Here is a 26,529-nt window from a genome sequence, read left to right as displayed (position 1 = left end):
GTCGATTTTGGGTAAACAAAAATTTTTTTTATACAGCCTGCCTGACATACCCAGTAGTGAAAGAAAACATTTACTGAAAGCAGATGTACAAAAGTGTAAGAAACCAGTTGCTTTCACAAGGTAAGTGGTGAAAAAAAAAGTTTAATTGCAAGCTGTAAACATAGTGTCCACCATAGCGGGGGAAAAAATAATGGAGCACAAAATGCACGCATCATTCTCAAATTTCACAGCACTTTTCAAGATAGCAAACAGCATCACTATATTCTCTTAGTTTAATTAAAGTAAAACATTTTCATTTCTGAGCTCTCACTCTACACATTTTATCTTTAAATACCAAAGGGAATTTTATTAATGTTCTTGCCAACAGTCACAGACATAAGATCTACATAGAGATTCATTAAAGTCACAATGCTTGGTTAGTTATAAACTGAACACAGTTTTTATATGACCAACATGATGAAACGTATTTTCAGAAATATGTGTAAAATTACCATACCAGAATCACAAGCACAATATTCATGAGACAGAAATGCATACATTTCCTCAATTACAAGAACACTAAATATTTTATGAGTCTCAATATCAATAAATAGCTTCATTAATGTACACTTTGCAGTACAGCAATTCACAATTTACTATGTACAAGCAGAAAGAATACAAATTTACATGAGGTCAAGTATCCACCTGGCATTCTATTTACATTGAAACTTGAGACTTTCATACGAGATAATGACTGAGAAAGCAGCATTTGTATGGATGGAAACAAACCAGTCATTTAAATGAGAGAGGACAAGATATTAGAGAGTGGTAGAGTACCCTTTCTAGTCCCCCCCCCCCCAACAACTACAATGTTACAATAGCAATAAAAATTTTTAAAAAATCACAAATAGCAAAGAGTACTCGACAGTGAATTCTCCTCACAAGAACTAAAATGAACCTTAAGGTATACTTTTGCTATAACAGGCGCAGCAACACTGAATAGGTACATGTTTACAATAACTATGGAACAACACTGCATGGCCGTACATAAACACACTAAGTCTGGATCTATTAACAAGTAAAAACTTTGATTTGCAACTTTAAAGAAAAGTTTGTGCATTTCTGTTCCTATTCAGCCAAGAGAATCGTGTTTACTTGTTTCCCGCAGACTTTGTGCTTATTTAGGGCAGGCTGAACATACATCTAGAGGACAAATCATTTGTCTCGTAATCAGACCCTTTAAACTAGAGATGAGATGTTGAACACGTAAGTTCATTTGTTGGAGGCTGAACACGCTCATCAAACCTGAAACAACTCGCTACCTCAGAATTACAAAGTTCTATCTGGAACTACAGAACATGTCACAAGCCTTTAAACCTGACTGTTTATCACAACACACCATGTCATGCACTCACTATTGTAGCTAGGTGTATCATTGTGACCTTGGCTATCAAGTTTCAAACAATGACCACTTTTTGAAAGATACTCATTGGTTTAGGTTGTCACCCAAAAACACAAAAGGGCAGGAATTTCTTAACACCTTGTCAACCTAATGTTTGCCGTGGTCTAACGTTTTTTTTAAGGGTAAAGTGGCACTGAGAGACAACAAAGGCTCAAGGCAAGGAGGATGTTTAAGTTAAATAGCTGCATGTGACGTAGTGATGTAAACTGTCCTGGTCTGGAAGTTTTTCTCCCCATATTCACCAGGTAGTGGTTTGTTGTAGATGAAATTTTTTAAAATTGAAATCAGGGGTTTTACGATTGTATTTTCGTAAAATTGAAAAAAAATTGTAATGATTCTGCAAAATTCGTAATGATGGGCAGCCCTGTACATCAGGTACTGCACAAAACAAATGGCTTTTGACAAATATCTGTAATATTTTTAGACATGCCTGCTTCACTTGTTCATTTAACTTTACCTTCATTTTCTGCTCTTAAACAAAGAGTAAGAAATACATAAAGTTCTCAAGAGGATGCCAACTATATCCTTCAGCACTGCCCGCGCTACGCCACCCTTCATACACAGATGTGGCAGAATGTGACTCCTCTTGAGAGAAAACCCTACGACAGTCTCTCAGATTTGGAGCAGACTGCACAGTTTGTGCACGACATCGGACTGACTGTCTAGTCGGTCATTGAGAACAAGGAAGAAGAAGAAATATAGTTCTCTTTAAACTAAGCTACGTAAGTCTAACCTATTGTAAAACACATCAGAATGGCATCACAATTCAAATAAAAATAAACTTATGTACTAAGTTAACAAAGTGACACTTTGGCTGAGATTATGTCTAAGTCTAAGCATAGCACGAAAAGGTCTCTTTAAATTATACAAGAATGGAATAAATATATCATCAATTGATGAACATAACATACTATGGTCACTAACCTAAATCGTATTGCACAATCCACAACAACAGAATATGACTAAAACATCTAGTGACAGTTTTTGGTTTGGACAAACTATAGAGGCTACTAACAGCCATCACCCTGGCGAATATTTCTTTGCCAGTGAGTAAGGAAAAAAGAAGAAGAGGTAATTAGTACAAAGAACAATTATGCACCAAGCTGTAGTTGTAAAACTGAAGTACACTTTCCCATCAAATACTAGCCCAAAATGAGCGCACTTAGAAAAGACAGTGCCGAAAAATGAAATTTATTTCTTCCGATGCGTCTAGATCAAGATTGACAATCTACTCAGTATGTGGTATTCTATAATACTATTGGTACACAGCTTTATTTATCGAAATCAGTTGCTATATCTTTATCATGATATACATTATTTTCAACGGATGTATATTTGAATTGGGAAAACCAATGGACAGCTCTTTTAAGTTGAGATTAATGTCAGATCCAGTTGTGTGTAACCATCCTGAGTTCTGAACACAAGCAGTAGTACTCATATGTAAAAATCAAATAAGTTTATACAAAAGAAAATAAAGTATAAAATTGTAAAGGAAGGATTCCTTCACTATAGGTATTTACATCACAAAGAGTAAAAAATGACACTTTTGATAAATAAAAACTAAAAATGATGCATTGACCAGATACATAATCCCAGCTTTTCAAAAAATAAATTGCGAACATATTTACCTGCCTTGCAGACAATATATGCACTGACAATCTGAAGGGTCAGCATTAATTATCAGTCAGCAGACATTCAAATCTCCACAGTGCCATGCATGACACCAGTCAATATGTTTCTTAAAAATATAAGGCAAATTACAGTGACTGTACGCAAAATAAAAATAGCAGTAGCAGCAAAAAGAAATCTAAATATTAAACAAATCACTATGAGCTTTTACACTTATCAATAATATCCATCCACTTCTGTTAGTATGCACTTCACTATTTCAAGTACCGGTACGCAGTGTCTGTGATTAACGTACATGATCATGATGAAAATTCTTTAACTGCCATCAATAGTATACTAGGGGCTTTGCACATGTGATAGTATAAAACTGAAATTCTGATCTTATATTCCCCCCCACCAGGGCAGTGCTACAGGCGGAAGTGTCTTTAGGCCATTCCCAAAGGGAGGATAATACTAACATGTTCTTATGCACAGTAGAATTGTAAATGGGCAGATTTATCATGTCATGCTCATACTGTGCCGAAACAACATAGGGAGAACTGCTGCTTTTTCTTTCCTCATCCTCACTGTTGTTATTTTTGCCTCTACTTCTTTTGTAGGTTTGTCACTCTCTTGTGAACTGCTATTTGCGGGGTGCCTTGATAGTTGAAGGAGACTTTATGCTGTTGAGGCTAGATAGGTTAGCAGAGTAAGCCTGATTCCACTGTTTGGACTTCTCTGTTGACATTCACCCCTTGGCGCTCATTGACCTTATGTAGTTGCGAGAGTCGTAAAACCTTACTAAAACTAAAATGATCTTATAAGAGAGCAAAGACTGTTTACTTTCACATAAAACCACTTTCTGTCATGTAGGTCTTATGATGGAAAAAACTATTCTTTATGTAAAACAGGATACCTATAATACATTCAGCTTAACCCAATGCACCTGAGCTATGAGTGTATTCTTAGCTGCTGCGCGCTTCTGTCCACCGAGCTACAAGAATAGTCGTATCAAAATACCAATCCAAAAAATCGAGTCTGAACCACTCATGCAGGTTTCTATAGAAAATAATAGGTCGTTTGTAGCTTGTAAAAACTTTTGCAAGCCTGTTTCGATCCAGTTTTTCGTCAAGTACGAGATATTTTTGTTCTTTTGTCATCGCAAATAATGACAAGAAAGCGAGTACTGAAATCTTCATGGACGAGAAGAAAAACAGGGTCACAAAAAACAAGTGCCACGGCTATTTTTGTGTTTGTTGAAACACATGAATCATGTTTTAGTTTGTTTTAGGCATAAGCGGCAAACAAAGTGAAAGTAAACCTAAATATAGAAAAACAAGGCGATCGGATTGATTTTAGTGCCTTGAAAACTTCGAAGAAAAGCTAGATCTAGACCATAGACTTACTATAAGTTACTATAGCTAAACCGAGTGCCGATGAGTCGCAGTGGAATGAACAATATGTTGTTTTCCCTGCTCTTTCCTTCCCCTTTCTCTCTAATAATATTAAAATAACATTTAAAGTAATATCTAAGAAAAATTTCATATTGATACCCTAAATAGTTTGGGCACAATGCGTGTCTAAGTTTAATGTGTGGAGTTCAGACCGGTTTTTCCCGCCGGCTCGCGGCAAGTCAGGGTGGACACAAGTGTACTGCTGTGGCAACGCAAGGTGAATTGGGTTAAGCTAAAATATCAATTTTTTGTACGGTTAAATAGTATTAGAAAAGACAAAAGTACATTTGACAGCCATTAATTTGACAACCTGTCAGTCCTGCATTCAAACCTGAGGCAAATCCTAGCAATAAGACCACTCGACAACCAGTAGTTCCTCTCAATACATACTCACAAAAATGTGGGAGAAATTAGGAATGACAGATCACTCTTTCAGTTTAAAGATCATCAGAAGTGGATGTATATCACTGTCAGTGTGGGATTTGGAAGATAACAATGATGTAAATGAAACAAATTTGTTCAATGTAGATTGCACTTTGCTGTCCCCGGCTTGTCACCCTCACAGGTAGGCTATCTGTCATTGACCATCCTGCTTCAATTTCTTGATGGTGTTCTTCAGAGCTTGCCTTTTGTTGCAGAACCAAACACGGATGACTTCTCTGTCGTAATTAAGTCTTTCTGATAGCTCAGTCATTTCAGTACCTGAAAGAGAATTGCAAAAGTGCTGTTTCACTTCAAAACTAAAAAGAACATTTTGAATCAGAACCAAAATCAAGAGAACTGACAAAAAGAGTTATCAGTCCAGTTGAATTTGCTTCATCTGGAGGGAAGTTTTTCATTTTTTCACAGGGCTTGCTTGGCGTCACGCCACAGAGATATGAACCTAAAATGGCCTTGTCTTAGCCTTACACAAAACCCTTATATTTCACAATATGGAACTATGAAGTGACTTAAGTTTTATTGCAGAACACTTGTCTTGAATTATTAATTTTGCACCATACCAAAATACTAGTTAATTAAAACCCCCCACATGCAGCACATCACATCTTTTAACTTTTTAAACGCCATCGCACACTGGGAGCGTCCAGCGGTAATAACCCTGTTCCCTATCATCAGATGTTGGGAGCGTCCGATACTAGTATTAGTAGCAACTGTTTCGTTTCATTTAGTGCTAGTTTTTTTCTTGTTTTTCGGAACTATTCCCGATCAAAGTTTTTTTTAAAGTAATGACCAAACCTTTGTTTCCACCATTTAGAAGTTGGAGGCAAGCTTTTGGGGTTATATAATGAGACATAGTGCATCAGGTTTAGGAGACTAGATAAACTCCAAGAAACGGTGGAAAATAACTCAGGGTTTAAAGAGTTAAAAGAATCAGGTCTGTCTACCTTAAAGTTCCCATTTCAGGTAAATTCAGGGTCAGTTTCATGTATTTTGGCATAAAACCAGGAAGTACAAAGACAAAGAAGGGAAACAAAACATAAGATGATCGTTGCCCCCGCACAGATAGTAACCATAGAACGTGGCTTGCTTTTCGTGATATTGGCTAACTATATTTTCAAAACTTGTTTGTGTATGCACGTATGTGCGCGCACGCGTGCTTTATGTGGGGAGGGGAGGGGAGGGATGTGTTTAGGTGTGCCATAAGTTAAGGTTCAGTATTGATGAATGTGGAACTGAGTGACAGGGTGACTGCAAAACTGACTTCAAAACCCTTTGTCCATACCAATAGAAACTATATCAAAACACATTTTCCGACATGAGCATAGGGCACTGATAAGTCCGGTGTGACTTAAGTATGACAAACAATTTTAACTAGTTTTGCTATAAAAATACAAAATGAACCTTGATCAGGGCCTGTGGAGAGGCCAGAGCATCAACTGCCAAAACCATGTTTGGGATTCAGCAATCACAGATTTTTAAAAGTATGCAAGACAACTTATAAAAAAACCCAACCCTATAAAGTTAGGCTCACGGAGAGCATGTTAAAGCCCGAGCTGGAAGGACTGTGAGATATAGTGATGCTGAAAACCTGGCAATCACTGCATCATGGACTAAGTACTGATTTTGTTCAAAATGCTCAATCACAGAACGTTTTAATCAGCAACAAGTCATCATGGTGCACAGGCATCCAACATAGGGGTGCTATGCCGCACAGCACAATCTAATCATAAAAATTTGTTTCCAGATTTTATCCCCCAATAAGTTTAATCCTAAAAAAGATGTTTTTCTTTTTTCCTCAGGCATACCCCCCCCCCCTTCCCAAGGTACAGGGGGGGGGGTGGAGAGGTCGGGGACGAAGCCCCCGGAAGAAGTTAAAATTTAGGGTTGAAAATGGCATTTCTTCATTGCCACTATTCAATTTATCATCTTATCATTAAAAAATCCAGCAAATCCGGAAACGCAAAAATTTTGAAGACACAATCACCAATCTAATTTTCTCTCATTTACGCGCTCGATTGTCGAATGTCACTGACTGGTCACGATGACAGGCCCGACAATCTAGAAATCAGAGGACGCTTGCTTTCTTTTTCTTCATTATAGCAACAGCACAGTGAAAACATTTGATTTTATTTGTATGGTAACACTGTGTTTCTAAACTGTGTACAAGCTGCATGTCATAACTGTAGAGCTACAAACTATCATCCGACAATTCTGGGCGGTAACGAAAGCGAAAGATGATTTTGATTTTCGTGATGGAGCCTCGGTATTACACCTACACTTCCACCTGCCGCCAGAGCAGCTCATTCGCGTGAAACTTACTCTAGGACCGGGATAAGCCGAAGATAGTAATATACACAAACGCGACCGGTAAATTTTTAACTCCGTGGCCTTTTTCAGATTTGATTTCGAGGACTTTGTGCATTTCCCAGGGTTTTTCCTGGGGCAATTTACAGATCCTCAAATTCCAGGGGGCAATTCACAGATCCTCAAACTCCAGGGGCATTCCCGGGTCTCCGTTTTTTTTCTTCAGATTCAGATTCCCAGGTAATTCGCTGCCCCCCCCCCCCCCCCCCCCCCCCCGGATTCTAGGGCCCTGGCAGTCATCCTGCGCGTAGAATCCTCATAACGGTACTAACCAATTCTCTAGACCAAGACAGATTTGAGTAAGTTTTGCTCTGATACTGATTTTCTCTCTATGTCCACGATTCAGTTTTCTAGATAAATGCACAAATTTTCAAGCTGCAGCAAAAACCCGAAGATAGACAGAAAGAATGAGTGAATGAATGAATGAAAGGAAGGAGGAAGATTATCTATTGTGAGTATCCAGCTTTTAACCGATTTACACATGAAAAATTATTGCCGACCGAACCGCACGGAGAGACAATGGTCGAGTGAGCAAAATGCGCAATCTGGCAGTTTCTAACACACCCTATTGCAGAGTAACCATTTACATCCAAGAAGTTACAGAGGCAAGTGCTGATCCTTTGCTACGGAGTACCGATGAATTCTCTCTCTCCCTCCCTTCAAGGCATGGAGTTTATAAGATGATGCAGCAGTACGCAAGGAATGTACGGATTTCTGCAAAAACAGGGAAGATTGAAAGAACTGCAGAACGTTTTTTTCCTTTCTTTTCTACTTTCGGCCTCCATTGCAAATCCGGTAGTTTTGACACCTTTATAGGCATGGCGGTAGAAAAAGCCCAAAATCGGTAACTACCGGAAAAATCGATAGATTTAGGCAGCCCTGAAGAATATTATATCCTCAGCTAGCTGTATAATTATTCCAAGCTCAAAAGCAAAATGTTTCAGGAGAGAGAGAAAACATGTCTTTTTAAAACAATTATACCTAAATTATGTTTTCTTGCCTTTTTTTCCTCAAAATTTAGAGTTTGAATTTTAACAAAATATTTCTCGAGAAACATGCAACTTAATCACAGATGGGGAAACTGGCAACAACAAAAAAAAGGGGGGGGGGGGGCTCAGTACATTTGAATGGCTGGCCGATATGCAAACTGCAGATCACAATTTAAAAAAAAGTACATTGCACCAGTAGTAAGTTCCAAATCTGAATCCTTCAAAAGAGAAGTTCCAAATATATCATTTTAAAGCAAAGGAACCCGGACTCATTGGCAGAGAGGAAAGACGATATATAATGAAAGAGAAAAATGTAGAAATAGTACACCCCAGTAATTATCACTGAAGTATTATTTTAGTAAAGACATCCTTGAGGAGTTAGAGCAAGAACAAAAGAGAAAGTCGAACCATATTTACAAATTATGATATGCAAGAGTAAGGGGAACTTTTTCGTAAAAAGCATACCTGTTGGATGTGTATTCCTCTCAAAATACTGGTTCAATAACTCCAGGGCCTGTGGTGTGAAGGAGGTCCGTCGTTTTCGTTTCTTACTTGGTTCACTACCGATAAAATCTGTGAGATTTTGAACTCCATTCTTGTACCTCTCCTCCGCCTCTGCCATCCACCGCTCTAACACAGGCTTTATTTTCTGAGCACTCTTAGGAGTAATGTCCAATTTTTCAAACCTGGGAGTGGAAACCGAATTGAACTTATAAACTTGAAGTAGTAAACTGGAAGTTTCAGGAAGAGTTAGAGAAACATTTCCTTAGTCGTAACACAATTGCCTAAGTCATTTGTTTTTTGAAGAAAATTCTGTCACAGCAACCTTGCGACTTCTGCAAAAGTTGAATTGTCTCAACAAGTGGATTTTTAGTACATAAAAATAAAACTAAACCCTGCTACATTGAGGCTGTGAAAAAAGTGACAGGCATTATTTCTATACCAATAACTGAAACCAGAAATAAGTGACTTTAATAACTACTGTACTGTTATTCTTTACATGATATTATCTCTCATTCTCATTTTTGGTTCCCAATGTAGGCCTACTGAATTCGCCGCCTCCTACAACTGAATAGTTTGACGACAAAGCATGACAAATGCCATTTTTGAAATTTGGCGGAAACTAGTACTGCTGTACCTAGAAAGGTGAGGCACATATATAGTCAACTTCTTTTTTCATAAAAAGCAATTTTTCCTCTTAGAAGAATTGCAGAAAGTGACACTTATTTTAAACTGCAACAAAAGCGGTAGACCTTTTTTGACTAACCGAATGTCTTGTATTTGTCAGTCAAGTTCTTTCAATGAGTCAAGTGACTTTGCTTGTGGTTGAAGAAAGTTTAAAGCTAGTTCTTTCTCTTCCTTACTATTGTAATGTGGATATCTTGCATTTTGTCAAAAACATGAGGAGATCTCATTGATTTAAATGATAAAAATCCAACATAAATTTCATCATACAACAAAGTAAGTCATGTTTACTTTAAAAACAAAGTTGCTCAAGACTTCAGTAAATGGATGTAGAACAGAAATCTTAATTTTTCTCAAAACCGGATAAGTCGAGTTTGTTGCAAAACTGGATATGCCGCGTTTTGTTGCAAAACTGTTCAGTTGTACTCTAAGACAACTGTTTACTCGAAGGAACAAAACATTGCTTCCTTCTTTAACTACAAACTTAATTCTTGTCATTTGAACAGCTAATTCTCATTCTTTTCACTATTATCTCTTCAGTTGAGTTGAAGAACACTATTTTCCATTTACAATGTCAATAAAATCTGCATGCAGTGCTTCTTGTTTCAAAGCCGCTAGAAAAGCAATTGTGAGGTTAGGCACATGACTTTGATATGACATTTTTATTTTTGATAAAAGCATGCAGGTTTTTAAAGGGTGCAAAAATAAATTAACATTAAAATTTTGTCATACTGCTTCTAAATCAAAAAGTGAATTCCGACCAAACACAAATGCAAGCTACATTTAACTAAACTGCTCATGCTGACAGTAGCAGCATTATTCCTCGAGACTCACCTGCATATTGCTGACTGGCTGTAGGCTGGTCCCTCAGTCGCACTCAACGCCTGCCCAACTTGTGTCTGGGTGAGGCCCAGGGATAAACGTCGAATTTTGAACTGTCGGGCAAACTCTTTGATTTCGTCAAGATTGATGCCATCCACTGTTGTGCTCTCTGTTGAGTTCCCAACAGTGTCTGCAAAGGTAATATTGAAATCCGAGATAAAACAGGATCATTTCTAATGAAAAATAATTTATTTCTGACTTTTTCAATAAGTGAGATAAAATCATTTCAGCAAATTATCTTCACTTTTTTGAGACCCAACTATTAATTAAAAAGTAAAGAATATGGCCAAACTGTTTTTAGCAAATCAGCGCAGTGATGACTACATTTCACCAGGAGCAGACCAGAACCAAAAAAAAAATTACTGAATAGGAGTAGGAGCAGACCATATCAGAGCTCCTGACAGCAATCTTCAGTAGTGGAGAAGTCAACAAAATATGTTAAGAAATTGAAAAATTAGACAAACAAGTCAGGCTATAATGGTGTAGAAATGGGCTATAACGGTGGAAAAGTATGACTAAACAAGTCGGGCTATAATGGGAGGAAAAGTTTGACAGACAAGTCACGCTATATTGGTGGAAAGGTTCAACAAGTCAGCGATTACTTACGTGGCAAGAGTTGTGAGACATTAGGTGGAAGACCATTGGTGGAGGATGAGATGTGAGACTGTTGTGACAACTTGCTGTTGGCATGAGACACACTGGCTGCCACAGCCTGCGACAACGTCTGCTGGAGAACTTGTTGTGCTGTGGCCGCGGCTGCAGCATGGCTCACAGAGTGTGACGTCAAGTGAGCTGTGCCCACAGAGGAAGATGATTGGCTTGTGGATATTGGTAATGATGCCAGCATCTGAAAAGAACAACAGCTCAGATCTAAAACGCTTTGCTTTTATTACAATTCCACAAGAGATGAAATTGGAGATTTATACAGCTGGTCACAGGAACTGAAAACCAATTTACACTTTGCAGTCACACAGCCAGCAGTACAAAATACACCCCATCTGGCCACCCAGCCAGGAGAACAACTGCAACAGACTTCTCGGGCCTGGCGCCAGGTGACCAGAACGAATATTTTTTCATTATTGCACCAAGTGACCACAAAGTGTTAAATAGAAAATTAAAGAGAAATTGAAGAAAACCAAGGGAAGTGAATGTTACGGTACAACGGTGGGAATTTACTGTAGGCCTTGCAGCTTCGCCACACACAGCTGTGCAAGCAATTCGTCCCTCTAAACACGTACTAGCGTAAGCCACATCTGACCCGAAATCGAGTTATACCAATCACGCGATTCCCTTTATCCGATACTACATCCTCTCAAAAGATCGTAGGAATCGAGCAATAAATAGCTGAGATATAGTCGATTCCAGTTTGAACGTATCACACTTGCCCACAAAAAGATACAGCTCGTACTAACACACTGTTGGTTACGCTAGTGCGTGACGTACACTTTGACCCATTGTTGTGTTTTTATTATACGGCACAAACTAACGTAAGCCACACAGCCAGGGCTAAGCCTATGGCAAAAAAACATCGCACAGCCCTTCTAGAGAGCGGGAAGACAAGCTAAACTACACACTCACACACGACGTGTGCAGCGTGCTTCGTGTGAGGCAGTGAATGCTCAGACTTCACTTCTAGAAGCCCCTTTTTACTCGTCCTTTGTTTACAAATGGGATCCCGCTCTGAACAAACACTCTTTCTTTGACATGTAGCCCTACTGTTCAAACTCTGATTGACATTCAGAACCCTGGTAAAGTCTTCAACTCATAGACTGTATAAGTCATGGGTATCCTACTGCCACTGAGAACTTTAAGGGACAAATAGATACACGTATGTGCTTCAAGGGCACTGATATGCTTAGTGAGGCAGACAGTGATGAAATGTCAGAGTGTGACTATGATTCAGATGGCGATCCGGAATGCAATCCTGGAACATGCGAGTACAGAAGGTACAATGCTGAAGTATGGGCGGCTTGTCCTGATTGTGAAATCCTTCTTTGCTTTGATCATTTCAATGAAGAGATTGCATCCTGTAGGTAAGCCCTCGAAGTTTAAGATTCCCGCTGGTGTGAATGTGAACACTGATGCTCCCAATCAGTTTCAGACAAAGGAAAGTCATTGATGAGGGGGGTGGAAGAATGCAAAGATTAGTTCAAGAGCAGTTACAGTGGGGGGAAGAGAGAAAGAAGTTAGAAAGGAAGAGTAACTCAGATCAAACATGCAGAAGGAATCCAAAATGAAGAGGAATTTGGGACAAGCATGCAGAAAAAAAGACGTGCCTGCCAAACACATACAAGCAGGAGAGAAGGAGACACGGGTACAAAGCACAAGAAACAATGCTCAACAATTACTGATGAGCAGAGGCAGGCTATTTTTTTATTCGTATCACTCCCTTGGAGATCTAAGAATGAAACGGGAGTTTCTTGTGAGGCATGTCAAATGCTGTAAAACAAAGAGGAAATACACTGAAGGCGAATCACGAAGAAGTAATACCAATCATGCCTACAGTTGGGGAGTTTTGTTCCACTCTGCAAATTGTTTTTCTTTAACACTTTGGGCATTTCAGAACAGAGCGCCAGAACAGCATTGAACAACGTTACTTCCACTGGCATAGCTGAGAATGACAAACGAAGCTGGAGACAATCTGAGGCAGAAAGAGAAAGAGATGCATTTGTGCGCAAAGCAATATCAGATCACTTGGACAGATTTCCTAAAGTCAAATCTCATTTCTGTAGACAAAAATCAACTAGAGAGTATCTGAGCCAGGAACTCAGCAAACGGCACATGTACCACATGTTCATCCAGGTATGGATACCCAGAACAAGGCCACCAAGCTTCACTACATACAACCAGGTACTCATAAGTAAAAATCTGTCAATCCACCGACCCAATAAAGACCAGTGCCCTCTTTGTGTCAATTATCGTCAAGGAAATGAAGAAACAAAGATAGGTCTTAGAGAAAAGTTAGAGATCCATGTGGGAGAAAAAGAAAAAGGTCAGGGAAATAAAGGTTGTATGCAAGTGCAAGAAAGAGGCTCAGGAAAGTGAAAACATTTTCTGTGCAAGTTTTGATTTGCTGCAGGTGATTTACCTCCCTATGTCTCAGGAGAGTGCCATCTTTTACAAAAGGAGGTAGTCGAACTACAACCTGACTTTCTATAACATTGTTAACAGAGATTGTCACTGTTTCACTTGGGATAAAACGCAAAGCAAACGTGGATCCTCGGAAATTTCAACTACAGTCCATCGTGCCCTGAATTTTTATGACGACCTTGGCACCAAAAAAGCTTTTCTTTTTGCCTATGGATGCAGTGGTCAGAACAAAAATTCGATTACGCTAGCGATGATTTTGTATACAGTGAGCAATAGTGTGAATCTTGAAGAGATTTCATTGAGGTTCTTTGAAACAAACCATGGTCAGAACGAGGGTGATTCTGTACACAGTGCAATAGGACATGCCCTGAAGAGGGCTGGGAATTTGTTCCTTCCTTCTCAGGTAGTAACAGTGATGTCTCTCGCTCGACCTCAAAAGCCTTACCAGGTGAATCAGTTGCAGTCTAAAGACTTTCTGCATCTCAAAGGCTTATCAAAGGACTTCAGAATCCTGGACGCACGAAGAGGATCTGATACAGAAGAATCATTTTCGAGGAACAATGCATGTATCATGGAACGGCGAGTTACTATTTTTAAAAATCATATACAGTTGACGCCTTCATATTCGGAGTTGCTGTTAACATTATCATTTGTCACGGATAATACAGCCCGTAAATTTAAACGAAATTTATCTTTCTTTGCATTTTTATTGTTATTTGGAAGTTACCATTTAGGCGTAAGCCATGCAATGAACGTATATATAGTATAATATACGCTTTAGGATACAAAAGCACGTACTAACGTATCCAACAATCTAGTAACGTAAGCCACACATTGAGGCTTTCATTGAGGTAGCACGTAGTAGCGTATCGGACAAAAAGGTCATTTTTTCCTTCAAAACCGACTATTCTCACAAAGATGCTTCTAGCCAATTGAAAAGTACTTGGCCCACACACGTAATGTCAAAATATTAAGGGCAGGATCGGCTATTTGACGCCACAATGAAATGGTGAAAATCGCCCAAATCTTTAAACGTCTCTCCTGCAAAACTAACAAAATGTGGCTTACGCTAGTTCGTGTTTTGAGGGACGAATTATGCCATGTCTCTTTTTGAACCTATCCAACCGTCTCTAAACATGCCAAAGAGGTAAAAAATCCTTTCAGGTTCGAAACTATGAATACGTAGACAATTGGTATTAAACTCATATTCATGTACAAATACAGCAGCAAAGTGAATATTTTGTGACCAAACATTGGATACTTGATGGTCTGTTTGGGATTCTGATGTGCATGATTACAGAAAAACATCCCATTGGATTGCGTGATACAGTAGTCTCTGCCCAAGATCCGGGTTCTTGGTTGCAAGGAAAATGCAGAATCTAAGGCCAATGGTATCTTAGCTGATGCATCAAGGGAAAAATTCACTATGACTCGTGTTGTAGTCCACGATTGGTCAAATGGTCTTCTCTTACTTTGAAATGAACTGATGTAACCCCTGAGTGGCTTTATGACTTATGCGACCAAAAAGTGGCCAACCTTCATGACCAATCACAATATCATGGGGCATATCGAATCTCAAGATCTTTTGATAGCTTTCCATTTCTGACCAAATTTCCCCCCGTCTCTGTCATAATGCACCATTGTGTTGTGACTGCACCAATTAAATTCAGTCTGTCAAGAAAATTTGGATGTTAAGACAACTACTGCAATGGTAAGGGAAACAAAAGCACCGAAGAGTTCACAGTTTGATGCAATCCCGTCTGATGTGGACTTGTTGGCCTTCCCATCCCAGTTTGTGACGTAAGTTCAGGTGGATAGTTCAGATGCAGATGGAATGTTTGGGCAAAACAAAGGTGCCGATGTGTTCATACATAAGTGTGATCCTGCGTGGGGCAAACATTGTACCATTTCATTGAGGTTTACGTCATCTAATGGTTTTTTTACTATATAAATTTGACGTACATATGAACGTTCCGATCTGCGAAACATGCGAACAGGTAAAGCTTGACAAAGGGAAATTTTCACTACGATCTGCACAACTGCAGCCTAGAATGGACAGCTTTTCCATACCCTATTTTCCACAGACATGTAGGTCTAGGACTGATCGGTGAAATTTTGGGGGGATTGGGGGACTGAAATGTTATTAGATTGGTCACTGCTGAGAGGTTTCTGACTGGTGTTTGGGTGACTGCATGTAATGTTTAGTTAGACCCAAGCCTATGATGCGCAACATGCGTGAATGTTTGTCAATGAATTTACGGTCCGGGTTGGTCACTGGGAAAGCCACGTGTCTGGGCCGTCGTCTCTATGACAATCACCAAAAATTTCCTTTTGGTTATCTGATCCCGACATTTTATGGTGCATATCATTACATTGAGTCTTTCTTTCTGCCCCCCCCCCCCCCCCCCCACACACACACATTCAACGCCTATGTATTCTTAACCGTAGTCGGGGAATCCTTCACAAAACAGTCACATGTCGTCACATTATCGGCCCAAAGTGACCCCCACCCCAAAGGGAGGTCACTAGAATATCAAGGCAATGAGATGACTGTGTCCCTTCCTCTCTTTGCAAAGGTTCATGTAAATGCACGCTCCGTATAAACGCACGCTAAGGAGCCCTCCCGAGCACCTTTGGTTTAGGCGGAGACTACTGTACTGTATCCGGTTTAATCTATCATAGTAGTCTCCATCTGAAATCCCATCGTTTATGATCCCGGTTCACTTAAGATTCCATTGTTTAAAAAAGAAAGAAAAGAAACAACCCGCTAAAAAGCAACAAATTTTATTACAGAAAAAGATTCCACTCTGGAGTCCGAGTTTTAGATCATGTTTTACTGAACAACAAAAAAATAAATTTGTGCATTGTCCACACTCATACATAATACATACGATCACATCATCATCATCTGCGACAGACATCCGCGATCATGGTTTTCCATTCATTCGTTTGCTCGGATGCTCTCAAAAAAGCTATGTTTCTCTGATCTTTCCCTGTTACCTATTTGTTTAGGTTCCTTAAGTATGTTGTTCTGGGCCTACCCCAGCCTTGCTTGCCCTCAATTTTGCCAGTGAGAGTTAGATGTTCAAGACCTTTATGTCTATTCAGGTGTCCCAAAAACTGCATTTGTCGTTTCCTGAATGTTTTTAACATTGAGCGTCCCACTTGGGCTTCATCAAGCACTACCTCATTTGATACCATATGATCACATCTCTGCTCTAAATTTCTCAACGAGTGATACAATGTTCGCCTCAGGCGCCTTACAATGAAAGGATCACACTCAGGTGTGAACTTTTCGACACCTTTGATTTCTCCGCACATCAAACTACAGCAAGGCGTGATTCTGTTGGCTGCATCAGATGGGATCAAATCAAACTGATTTCATCGGTGCTTTTGTTTCCCTGACCAACTATCAGGTGTGCATATGAATTTCCGAGACAGATTTTGCGCCTATACTCTGGGACTGTCTGATGTTCTTTGTGTAAGTGTAATATTGAGCCAGCCTTTCATTCTTCGAATTTTTATTGGTGCGTTTACAAAACAATGATGAGTTACGACCTGAATATGAGCGGTGATTTCGGTCAGAGATGAAGGAAAGCAATAAATACCTGACAGGCAAAGGGGAGGAGCAATGAGTGAGATAACACTTTATTATTATTAATACTAGGTATATTTGCGCATCAATACAGTTTGTACATTTTTATCCCATTTTAAAAGACATATGATACTGTAATTATTATTACCTTTTCAATAGTTAAAACCATTGGGGGGGGGGGGGTTGCACAAAAAAAAAGGAAAACAAAATTACTGTGCTCAATAATTCATAGACAAAGGCATCATTGTAAGCAATCAGTTAAAGCCGATTTTGACTCTCTTTTGCTCTATAGTGTCCTTGTGTGTGAAGGACTTGGCTATCTTAAGAGAAGGCCTTTTACCTATGTATTCTAGACCTAAGACAATGTAGTCCTTTACGTTCACCATAACACATGAAAGTTAGTAATGGCACTCTCCTTAAATCATGCAATCATTGTGTCAAATTCAATACTTTGTGGTATGTCTTAATAACGAATCCTTTCAGCAGGATCTTATAGTAAGATTTACTCTCCTGTCTGTTTAATAATCTTCTGTTACTCGGCAAGACAACTGGGTTGTTCTTTGTTTTTTTTTGGGGGGGAGGTTCTCCACCCCTACCTCTCTCCCTCTAATCTCCAACCCACCGCCATTTTAGATTTTTAAACTACTGATACCGTAGCCTGTGTTTCACGACTAGTCAACACGGGGATCAAAACATAAAGTACATAGACAGTCCTTATCAGACAGCACCCCCACCCCCCTTTTCTCGTTCTCTCTCTCTCTCTCACTCATACACACACACACACTCTCTCTCTCTTTCTTTTACTTTTCCGCTCTCTCTTTTTCTTTTACTTTTTCTCTCTCCATCTTACTCTCCCAGGCCCACCCCAACATACCTTCACCCCTCTTTTCTGCACATATTCCCCCCCATACCGTAGCCTACTGCCCAGCCCTACTAATATCCTTTGTCAAGAAATAAATGCAGATCGTGCTGGGTGACCATAGTTGGTGCCATTTTGTATGTTCCACTGGGCGTGCTGGGCGTGGTGCCGTGAAGAGAGAGAGGAGAGTCCATTTGTTGTCAGGTCCTTGCACCCATTCCTCTTGTGTACGCACTTCCCAATCCATACCTCCATATTCCAATAACAACAACCACACACATATATAAACATAAAATAATCCACACTATACCACCTAATGCAGTGCCACACTGTCTTCGGATTTTACCCCACCACTCACCCTCACATGACTAGATTCAAGGAAGCTCTAGTGCTTTATGCACACTACAAGTAATGTGCGATGATGTCTCTCCATACCAAGAGCATATCACATTGAAAATGACAACCAATAGGCAAAAATTACCTTTTAATACAGAGACTACAACTGCAACCTACCTGAGGAGTGACGGCCAACAGTTGACCCCCTGAGGCTGTTGTGAGGAGTTGGGGCAGAGCAGCAATGTGATTGGACAGGGACTGACTAGACTGAGACTCACGACTGGACTGCAAACCACTGGCTGCGAATACAGCATATATTATATGTAGGGCACACATCAACTGTAAACCAGCATCACACTAGCATGTTTGTTTAATCAAAGAGAAGCAAGTACACTGACATGATAATGGTCGTTTAAGGGGGGGAAGAAAGAAAGACAGAATGAACAGAGGGAAAGAAAAGCAGCAACACACAATAGGACAAAATAATTACGTGCCTACTAAATCTGAATATGGAGACTGATCGTGCACCCTACTTCTGATCGGATCCTTTAGTTGTGGCAAATATGAAATGTCCATCAGACTAAATTTCCAGAAATTGGAGAAAAATTTTGATTGGTGGGCCCTGCTCTGTTTCCAGCTCTTCTCCACTAAAGAAGCCCCCCCCCCCCTTGGCGCCATCCCTTCCTTTTCGAACAGTACAATCAATTACTCTTTCAATCCCGTTTCAGTCTTAATATATCAAAAGTATCCGGATTGTATTTCTAAAAGTATAATCTGCTTATATCGACATGTTTTGGGGAGTGGATTTGATGTTGATATATATAAAAATGTCGATAAATAAAAATATAAAGCAAAAGAGCAAAAAACAAGAGGAGGTCAGCGGTTGCAACGTGCAGCGAGAGGATGAACGTGAGTAAAAACGTGAAGCTAAAAATAGATCTCTAGCTCCACTAAGATGATGTAGGCTTACACAACTACACAGTGAAAATAACAAGAGGCGGGGGGGGGGGGGATTTGGAGTTGCGGTATCAAAGGCCGAGAAACGTGGGGCACACACTACACACCAGTGCAAAACTTTGTGGTAGCATCCTTGTAAGGCCTGTTCATGGCCGCTTGCTGGGGAAAATGGAAACGCGAGACACTGACTCACAGACCATGGCATTTGCCAGCGACAAACTGAGAAAGGGATGTGGAAAGGGAGTGAGTGATCGGGATGTGATGCCCAGCGCGTGAGACACTCATGTCTGTGAGGCACTGTACTGTGTTGGAGACTACACTGTGTAGGCCCTACACGACCTACTAAAGCCTGGTATGTCGAGGCTACTTGGCGGGTATGCGGACTAAATGAAGAACTAATGCGCTAGCCGTTAGCGTGGCTTTTCCCCTCATTTATGTTCGTGGGCTTCGACGTGTACCCAGGAAGCATGTCGATAAAGCAGAGTGGGCCGAAATAAAAGTCGATATAAGAGAAATTGTTTAGTGAAGATATTGATGGAAAAATTTCGTAATTGGAAAACATGTCGATATGTCAAAATGTTAATAAATCGGATATCGATATAAGTGGATTATACAGTAGTCTCTTAAGTATAAAAAAAATCTGTTCACAAAAGCCTTAACAACCAGTATCACTGTGTCATAAAATGCTTTCTAAAAGAATAACTACAAAACTATGTAAGGAAATTTAATCGAGGGTAACAATCTACAAGCTTCGCAATGCTAATAGTGAGCAGTCCCTGACATAAATAAAATAGGCAGTTGTATAAGTAGAAAAGACTCTTTATTAACTTAAAAAATACTCCTTTATTGGGATACAAACCAAGTGGCTGAGTTAATGCCTGTAAATTTGAGAGATTGGTCGCAAGGAACTGTCCCCCATTGTTGGTGGTTATCAGCTGGATTTGTTGGTTGCCTCCTGTGGCCAAAGAGACGGGTATGCTTATAAATTGCTGGGACCCATTTCCTGTACAGGAAGAGACAGGAAAAGAGAGTGAGGGAAAAAATATAAAACTCTGCTAATATCAAAATATGATTTGGAGGAGCTATGACAGAAGAAGTACTTGCTTATGTGTACATATCTGGATCGATAACAACAACATGTGTACATATAATATGAGAGTGAGTTAGCATGCATATATGTGCACATGCATGAGAGTGTGTTTGTGTCAGTGTGCGTAGCGTGCATGCCATACTCACAGTTCCTAAAAAGGAAAACACTTTGGCAGATTAACGATTAAACTGCTGAACTGGCACCAAGTGTCCCTCGTCCTCTCCATGAGTATGTGTGCGAGTGAGCGTGTTTGAGCATGAGTGTTTGCAATTTTATGAGCATGCTCATTTTAGAGTATTAGTTTAAGTTTATAGTAAGGTTTTACAGCAGTCGCAACTTCATAAGGTCATATGAGCGCGAAGGGGTGGATGTCAACAGAGAAGTCCAAACGGGGAATCAGGCTTTCTCTGATCACCTCTGTAGCCTCAACAGCACAAAGTCTACTTCGACAATCAAGGAACTCCGGAAATAGCGCGATTCACAAGAGAGTGACAAACACACAAAATAAGTAGAGGGAAAAATAATGATAGTGAGGATGAGGAAAGAAAAAGCAGCAGTTCCCCCTATGTTGTTCCGGCATAGTATGAGCATGATATTGACAAATCAGCCCATTTACAATTCTACTGTGCATAGGAACTTGTTAATACCACCCCTTTGGGAATGGCCTAAAGACAGTTCAGATAGTAGCACTTCCTGGGGGAGGGGGAGGTGGAGGGGGCAAATTTTAAGAGTGTGTGTAGCCTGCATATTCCAAGTAGATTTAAAGAAGAGACAAGCTGGGTGGCTTACCTGTGGAAACTGGGATAAGGATTTGCTGAACTGGCACAGAGTGTCCCCCTGTCTGCCCTGTGGAGGCAGAAGCAGGGGGCTGGCTGGCCAAGAAGAACTGTGGGGCCACCTGTGGCTGACCCAGTAACTGGGTCTGACTAGAGAGAGAGCTCAGGGCACCTGTGGAGGAGAACAAAGTTGAAAAGTAAGGAAAATTGCATGCTGAGGGTCAGGAGGCTGCATAGGTCACCCCCATCTCCAGGGTCAGAGTCTCGGAGGGGGTTTCAGGGGTCCAAGCTCCTAGAAAACTAAAATGTAGTGCTTTTAGAAGCATTTGGGAGCCTAATTCTGTCCCCGGCTTTTATGCACCCTGCATAATTTAGCAAAATTTGATCATTTTTTGCATAATTTCTGATTATTTTCCTTTATCATTCTTTGTTAAAATTAACAGAATTGCATAATTTCACATTTTTGGGCTCAGTTTGCATAATTTCAGAATTTATTTTGCATAAAACCGCGGGGACAGCTAATTGAAGAGACTGCCAGCATATCATAAGACTTAATATTTTCATCAAGAGTCTGTCTTGTTTTATCTGATTTCTTTACTTCATTGATAAAATCCGCACACAGATGCACTCTTTTCAGAGCTTTTTGGCTGCACAACACGCGTATTAACTGTGGCAAATCAATAGCTTTCAAGAAAGTCTGAAATCTGTTTTTTCCCCCAAAATATTCGATGATGGTGAAATGGATATTTAGAAAAATGCCCCTCTGAAACTCCCGTTTCAAAAACATGTGAAATATTACTACATAATTAGGGTAATTGTAATATGATTTTTTTTAAAACCATCAAATGCCCAAAAAACAAAACAATACAATGAATATATGGTTGAAATTCATGTAAAAGGTAAAAATGAAGAAGAAAAATGCTAAGAAATATCTGAACATGAGAGGGTGTAAAAGTAAAATAATGCCATTTTATTTATGTAGGCTATTCTTTTCCTTGCTGGTTATGTTTAAAAACAGGTTCCCCTTTCCACTGCCACTGTAATTCAAGTTGTCATCGCACCATTGACAACAGGCAAGTCATTGACAATTTCTCAATATCTAGACAGTTTTGAAAAAGTTTCTTTCTGATCTAACGATTCACTTTCTAAAATCACAATACAATTTTCTTGACCAACGCACAGTATCCGAAGATAGACAGAAAGAATGAGTACGAGAAAGAAAGGAGGATTAGCTGATTTGCCAGTAGAATTGTACTGATGAGAATCGAATTTGCCAGTCATGGCCCCCAGGCTGAGTAGGATATTGTATCTTATTAGAAAGTGGGGGAACGATACCTCTTAGATTATTAAGATATAAAGCAACAGCAATAAGCCATTCCTCTGGTTGTCACTTAGAAAGGGAGGATGGGAGGGGCAAATGAAGCCGATTTTCAGTTTTCAGACTTAACCCTTCGACCACGACCAGGGAATGGGGTGGGGTGGGGTGGGGGGGGAAGAAAGTCGTCGCCTGTCACATGAAAGGGCGTATCCCTGTTTTCTTCCTTTTTCAGGAGAGCGATTTAAAGATTTTCAGACTTTGGTTGCTTCATCCTTTTCCCTTGTCATTTTAGTAAACTGCATCCTACCATCGGGATATTTGGATATTGTGGGCATGATAAGATATCAAACAACGAGCAAGATTGATTTTGCACTGTTTTTTATAATTTCCCAGCGAAAATGTGCCATCTGTTGGCATACGCCCATGTATACACCCTGTGCTTGAGGGTCCACACCATTAATTTCAGCCTTCAGACTGACAAGTAGAGGATAAAATTCCTCCAAGACATCACTCCTCACCCCCCCCCCCCATTCCACCCGCTAAACCTTTCCCTTTCTCTTCTCCTCCCCATACCTCTCTGTCTGTCTGTCTATCTGGAAAGTCTCCTCTTGTAGAACAGCATTTTCATGTGAAATTAGCAAGTATATGACCTGCTGGGGATCAAAGTTCCCAGCCAGAATGCTGTGGTCAGCATGAACCATCTTCTTGCAATCCTCCCAAAGTTGTCCTCCCCTTTGCTTTTCTGCATCGTGCCTGTTATAAATTTCCCTGAGTTCATTTTTCTGTGCTTCTTCCCCTTTTCGGAAAGAGTTGCAGAGTGAGCATTAGTCCTTTTTAAGGACTATGAAAGGCCAGGTATTTTTGTGTTGAACACTCGTCTGAATGTGTGAAAACCTGGGATGTCATTGCATGGATTTTTTATCACGGACATGTTGTACATGTTGGAGAATGTGAGGACTGGGTTGAGATACTCTTTGCTGGAAGAGGCCCTACAGTAGTGCGATTCCACGCGTAGAAATCTGTCAACGTGTTGACTGGTCATCTACCTGATTTGTTCTCTTGCCTTCATATGCTCCGATTGCCCCCTCGCTTGTCTTCTTCCACAATGCCAGTCTCCGTAATCTTTCACAAAACAACTCGAGCACATTTCTCTGAAATACCCAAGGTTGCAAAGAATGTGTTCCTACACACTTTCAAGCGCTTTCCATTGACTGTGATGTAATAAGCATGCGTATTGCTGCGTCGAGAGTTTGGTTTCCCGACCTTGGGCTCTGTCGTCACAATATGCCATGCAACGAACTCTAGCTGCTTCTGCAGGTCAGCCAGTTTATAAACTGTCCTGAAATATCTCCCTCCTGTCCTTTCCTGAGATTCAAGAACACTGACGGCCAGCTCTCGTACATTCCATTCCAACGCAGCCCTTTCTCATCAATCGTGCTGGAACAACCTTTTTTGTGTCGGCGCTCATGTACTCTTCGCCACATTGTCGCTTTCTTTTTGCATCGTTCTTCGAGTTGATTCTCTTCGTTTCTTTGGCGACGCCTGGCGGGCTTACCCTTCAACTTCAAATGATTCTGGTAGCCGTTTGTTGCTACTGTGGGTTTCATCAGTCTCAAAATCATTGTGCGCTATGGATTCAGAGTTTGTTGATTGCCCTGTCTTTCCTTTTGACTACAAAATACTGGAACTTCTAGGAATTTCATCGATAGGAAATCCAATTGTCATTGTAGGACTAAATTTCAAAGTTTAGCTAACGGAATGTCATCTGACAAAGTCGGAGTTACTTTCATTGAAATGCGAACTTGCCATTCTGGGCCTAAAACACAAGAAAAATCCCGATAGTCTGAGTACAAGCTAAAGAACGATTTAGGTTTGAGTTTCTTATGTGTGTGTGTGTGTGTGTGTGTGTGTGTGTGTGTGTGAAATATAAAGATTTAGGGGCTACTTACATGGCTAACCTAGAAGACCTGTCTTCGGATCAATACAACAAAGTCTAAGTCCTGGTGTTTTGATCACTTCAGTCAGCAGCACTGCCCTGGGGGTGTGTGTGTGTGTGTGTGTGTGTGTGTGTGTGTGTGTGTGTCTAGATAGCGTTGCCTTCTTGTTAATGAGTGTAGAATAATACGCTAACGGAAAAACATATATATAGCTGAGCGATATTCATGTGTATTGTTGGACAAAAAGCAGATCTGATCTAAATTTGATCAAACCCAAGTTTGCTTTTTCTAATGGTTTCCAACAATAGTCAGCAGACAAGCAGATCACGTTGTGTGTGAAGTAAGCTGCAAGCAACACTAACCAATTGTAGGCTAACAAAACAATAAGGACCGCCTCATTTTCACTCTTGCACAAGCAGGATTCGCTGTAACATAAGGCGTGTGATCTGTGTTGTGTATCAGGCCTATTGCATCATTAGAGGAGGGCCTAGAATCTAGTATTGTTATGATATTACGTTATACAACCCTGGCCTTTGCCAGAAAAAAAGGACAAAAGTGTTCCTGTCGCTCACACGAAGGGGCGTATCCAAGGTATACGTCCTTTCATGCGAATAGAATTGATAAAACTGTACAGTCGAACCTGTGTAAGACGGCCACCCATTGTCAAGGAGAAAAGTGGCCGTATAAGACAGGCGGGTAAACAGTGACCACTCATCTCTCTTACGATTTGTGCACGAGTTCTGGGCGGGGCTTATGGGTTATGAGGGATCACACGCTTACCTTACCAGCAGCTGAAAAAATGTTACCTATTGGTCAACAGTGGGGGGGGCCTACGCAACATGATCAGTTGGGGTGTCTACCTAACAACAAACAGGTGATTGGATTATGACGGCTTGCCCACAACGCCAGGGACCAATGCACAATTTATGACAAAACGTAATGGAGTCACTAAGGTGGCCGTCTAAGACAGGTGTTATTACTTGGTGTGATAGGGGTTGTGTGTTAAAATAAGGCGGTCGCGGCCGCGTTGGACAGGTGCCCGTTTTACACAGTTAAATTATATCGAAAAAACGCAAGGGGGGAAATGGAAAGTGGCGGTTTGTACAGGTGACCGTCTTATAGAGGTGGCCGTCAGGGCAGGTTTGACTGTATCATTTTTTTGGCACACGAAAAGGCATAAGCCTGCGTACGCCGTTTCGTCTGGTTCGGTGGCGCTGAGTGTTAGCGTACGCCCTTTTTGATTTTTTACTGCAGGTGTTGCTATTTTAAAGCTAGGGATACGCCGTTTCGTGTGAACATAGATCTGAGGCAGCGCTATCTACTAGTAGTAACGACTCAAAACTGCCAAATCTGGAATACGCCCTTTCGTGTGACAGGCGACGAAGTGTATGGGTTTCATACCTCTATCAACACTATTAGGTTGTTTAAGAGGCATGACTTCGTAATCTAACGGTTTCAGCACCATCTCCAGTGGGTATCATTCAATGACAATGTCCGTCTTGCATTGCTGGCCTCGGTGGTGGTGGGCGCCCACAGAGGGCACTGACATAAACAGTTGGTCCGCCAGACCAAGCGTACTTATCCAAACTTCGTCTTTGCATGCCCCAGTTAGATTTCAGGGCTGCTGATTCTTCAACCTGTACAACTCATTTTTAACAAATGTAGATCTATGTGACTGTTTTTACACTTCATAGGACCCCTTGCCTTCAAGCTTAAGGCAGTCACATTTCGATTTCAAAAGAGTTATATGTCCGTCTTGCATTGCTGGCCTCGGTGGTGGTGGGCGCCCACAGAGGGCACTGACATAAACAGTTGGTCCGCCAGACCAAGCGTACTTATCCAAACTTTGTCTTTGCATGCCCCAGTTAGATTTCAGGGCTGCTGATTCTTCAACCTGTACAACTGATTTTTAACAAATGTTTTTACACTTCATAGGACCCCCTGCCTTCAAGTATAAGGCAGTCACATTTCGATTTCAAAAGTGTTATCTATTTAAAAAAAATTAGAGCAGAGTGGAAGCAGGGGATGGGATTGGGCAGTGGTGACAAAATGGAAAGAAAAAGATGAAAGTGAAGGAGAACATTTTAGAGAAGACAATTTTTTTTCGCCCATGGCAGGCTTTGATCAAAGGAACTTTGGACTGAGAGGCGAACATTGTACCTCTAGACCAAGAACCTGCAAACTCCAACCATTAATGATGATCTATT

The 26,529-nt window shown here is 40.5% G+C and overlaps 1 protein-coding gene across 1 annotated transcript; it reads right to left on the bottom strand.

Moving 5' to 3' along the window:
- Nucleotides 1–4,191: 4,191 nt before the first annotated feature.
- LOC101845716 (POU domain, class 6, transcription factor 1) lies at nt 4,192–25,886 on the bottom strand. The gene is made up of 8 exons (XM_035972041.1): nt 25,808–25,886; nt 21,081–21,239; nt 20,061–20,204; nt 18,422–18,543; nt 10,971–11,211; nt 10,317–10,494; nt 8,763–8,983; nt 4,192–5,205 (listed from the first exon to the last, which is right to left on the bottom strand). Exons 1-8 carry the CDS (start codon nt 25,869–25,871, stop codon nt 5,081–5,083), a joined length of 1,254 nt encoding a protein of 417 aa, XP_035827934.1. The 5' UTR covers nt 25,872–25,886; the 3' UTR covers nt 4,192–5,080.
- Between the last annotated feature and the right edge of the window lie 643 nt (nt 25,887–26,529).

Source organism: Aplysia californica, unplaced genomic scaffold (assembly GCF_000002075.1).
Source record: "Aplysia californica isolate F4 #8 unplaced genomic scaffold, AplCal3.0 scaffold00565, whole genome shotgun sequence".
Lineage (NCBI taxonomy): Eukaryota > Metazoa > Mollusca > Gastropoda > Aplysiida > Aplysiidae > Aplysia > Aplysia californica.
This window is presented reverse-complemented; position numbering and strand designations above follow the sequence as displayed.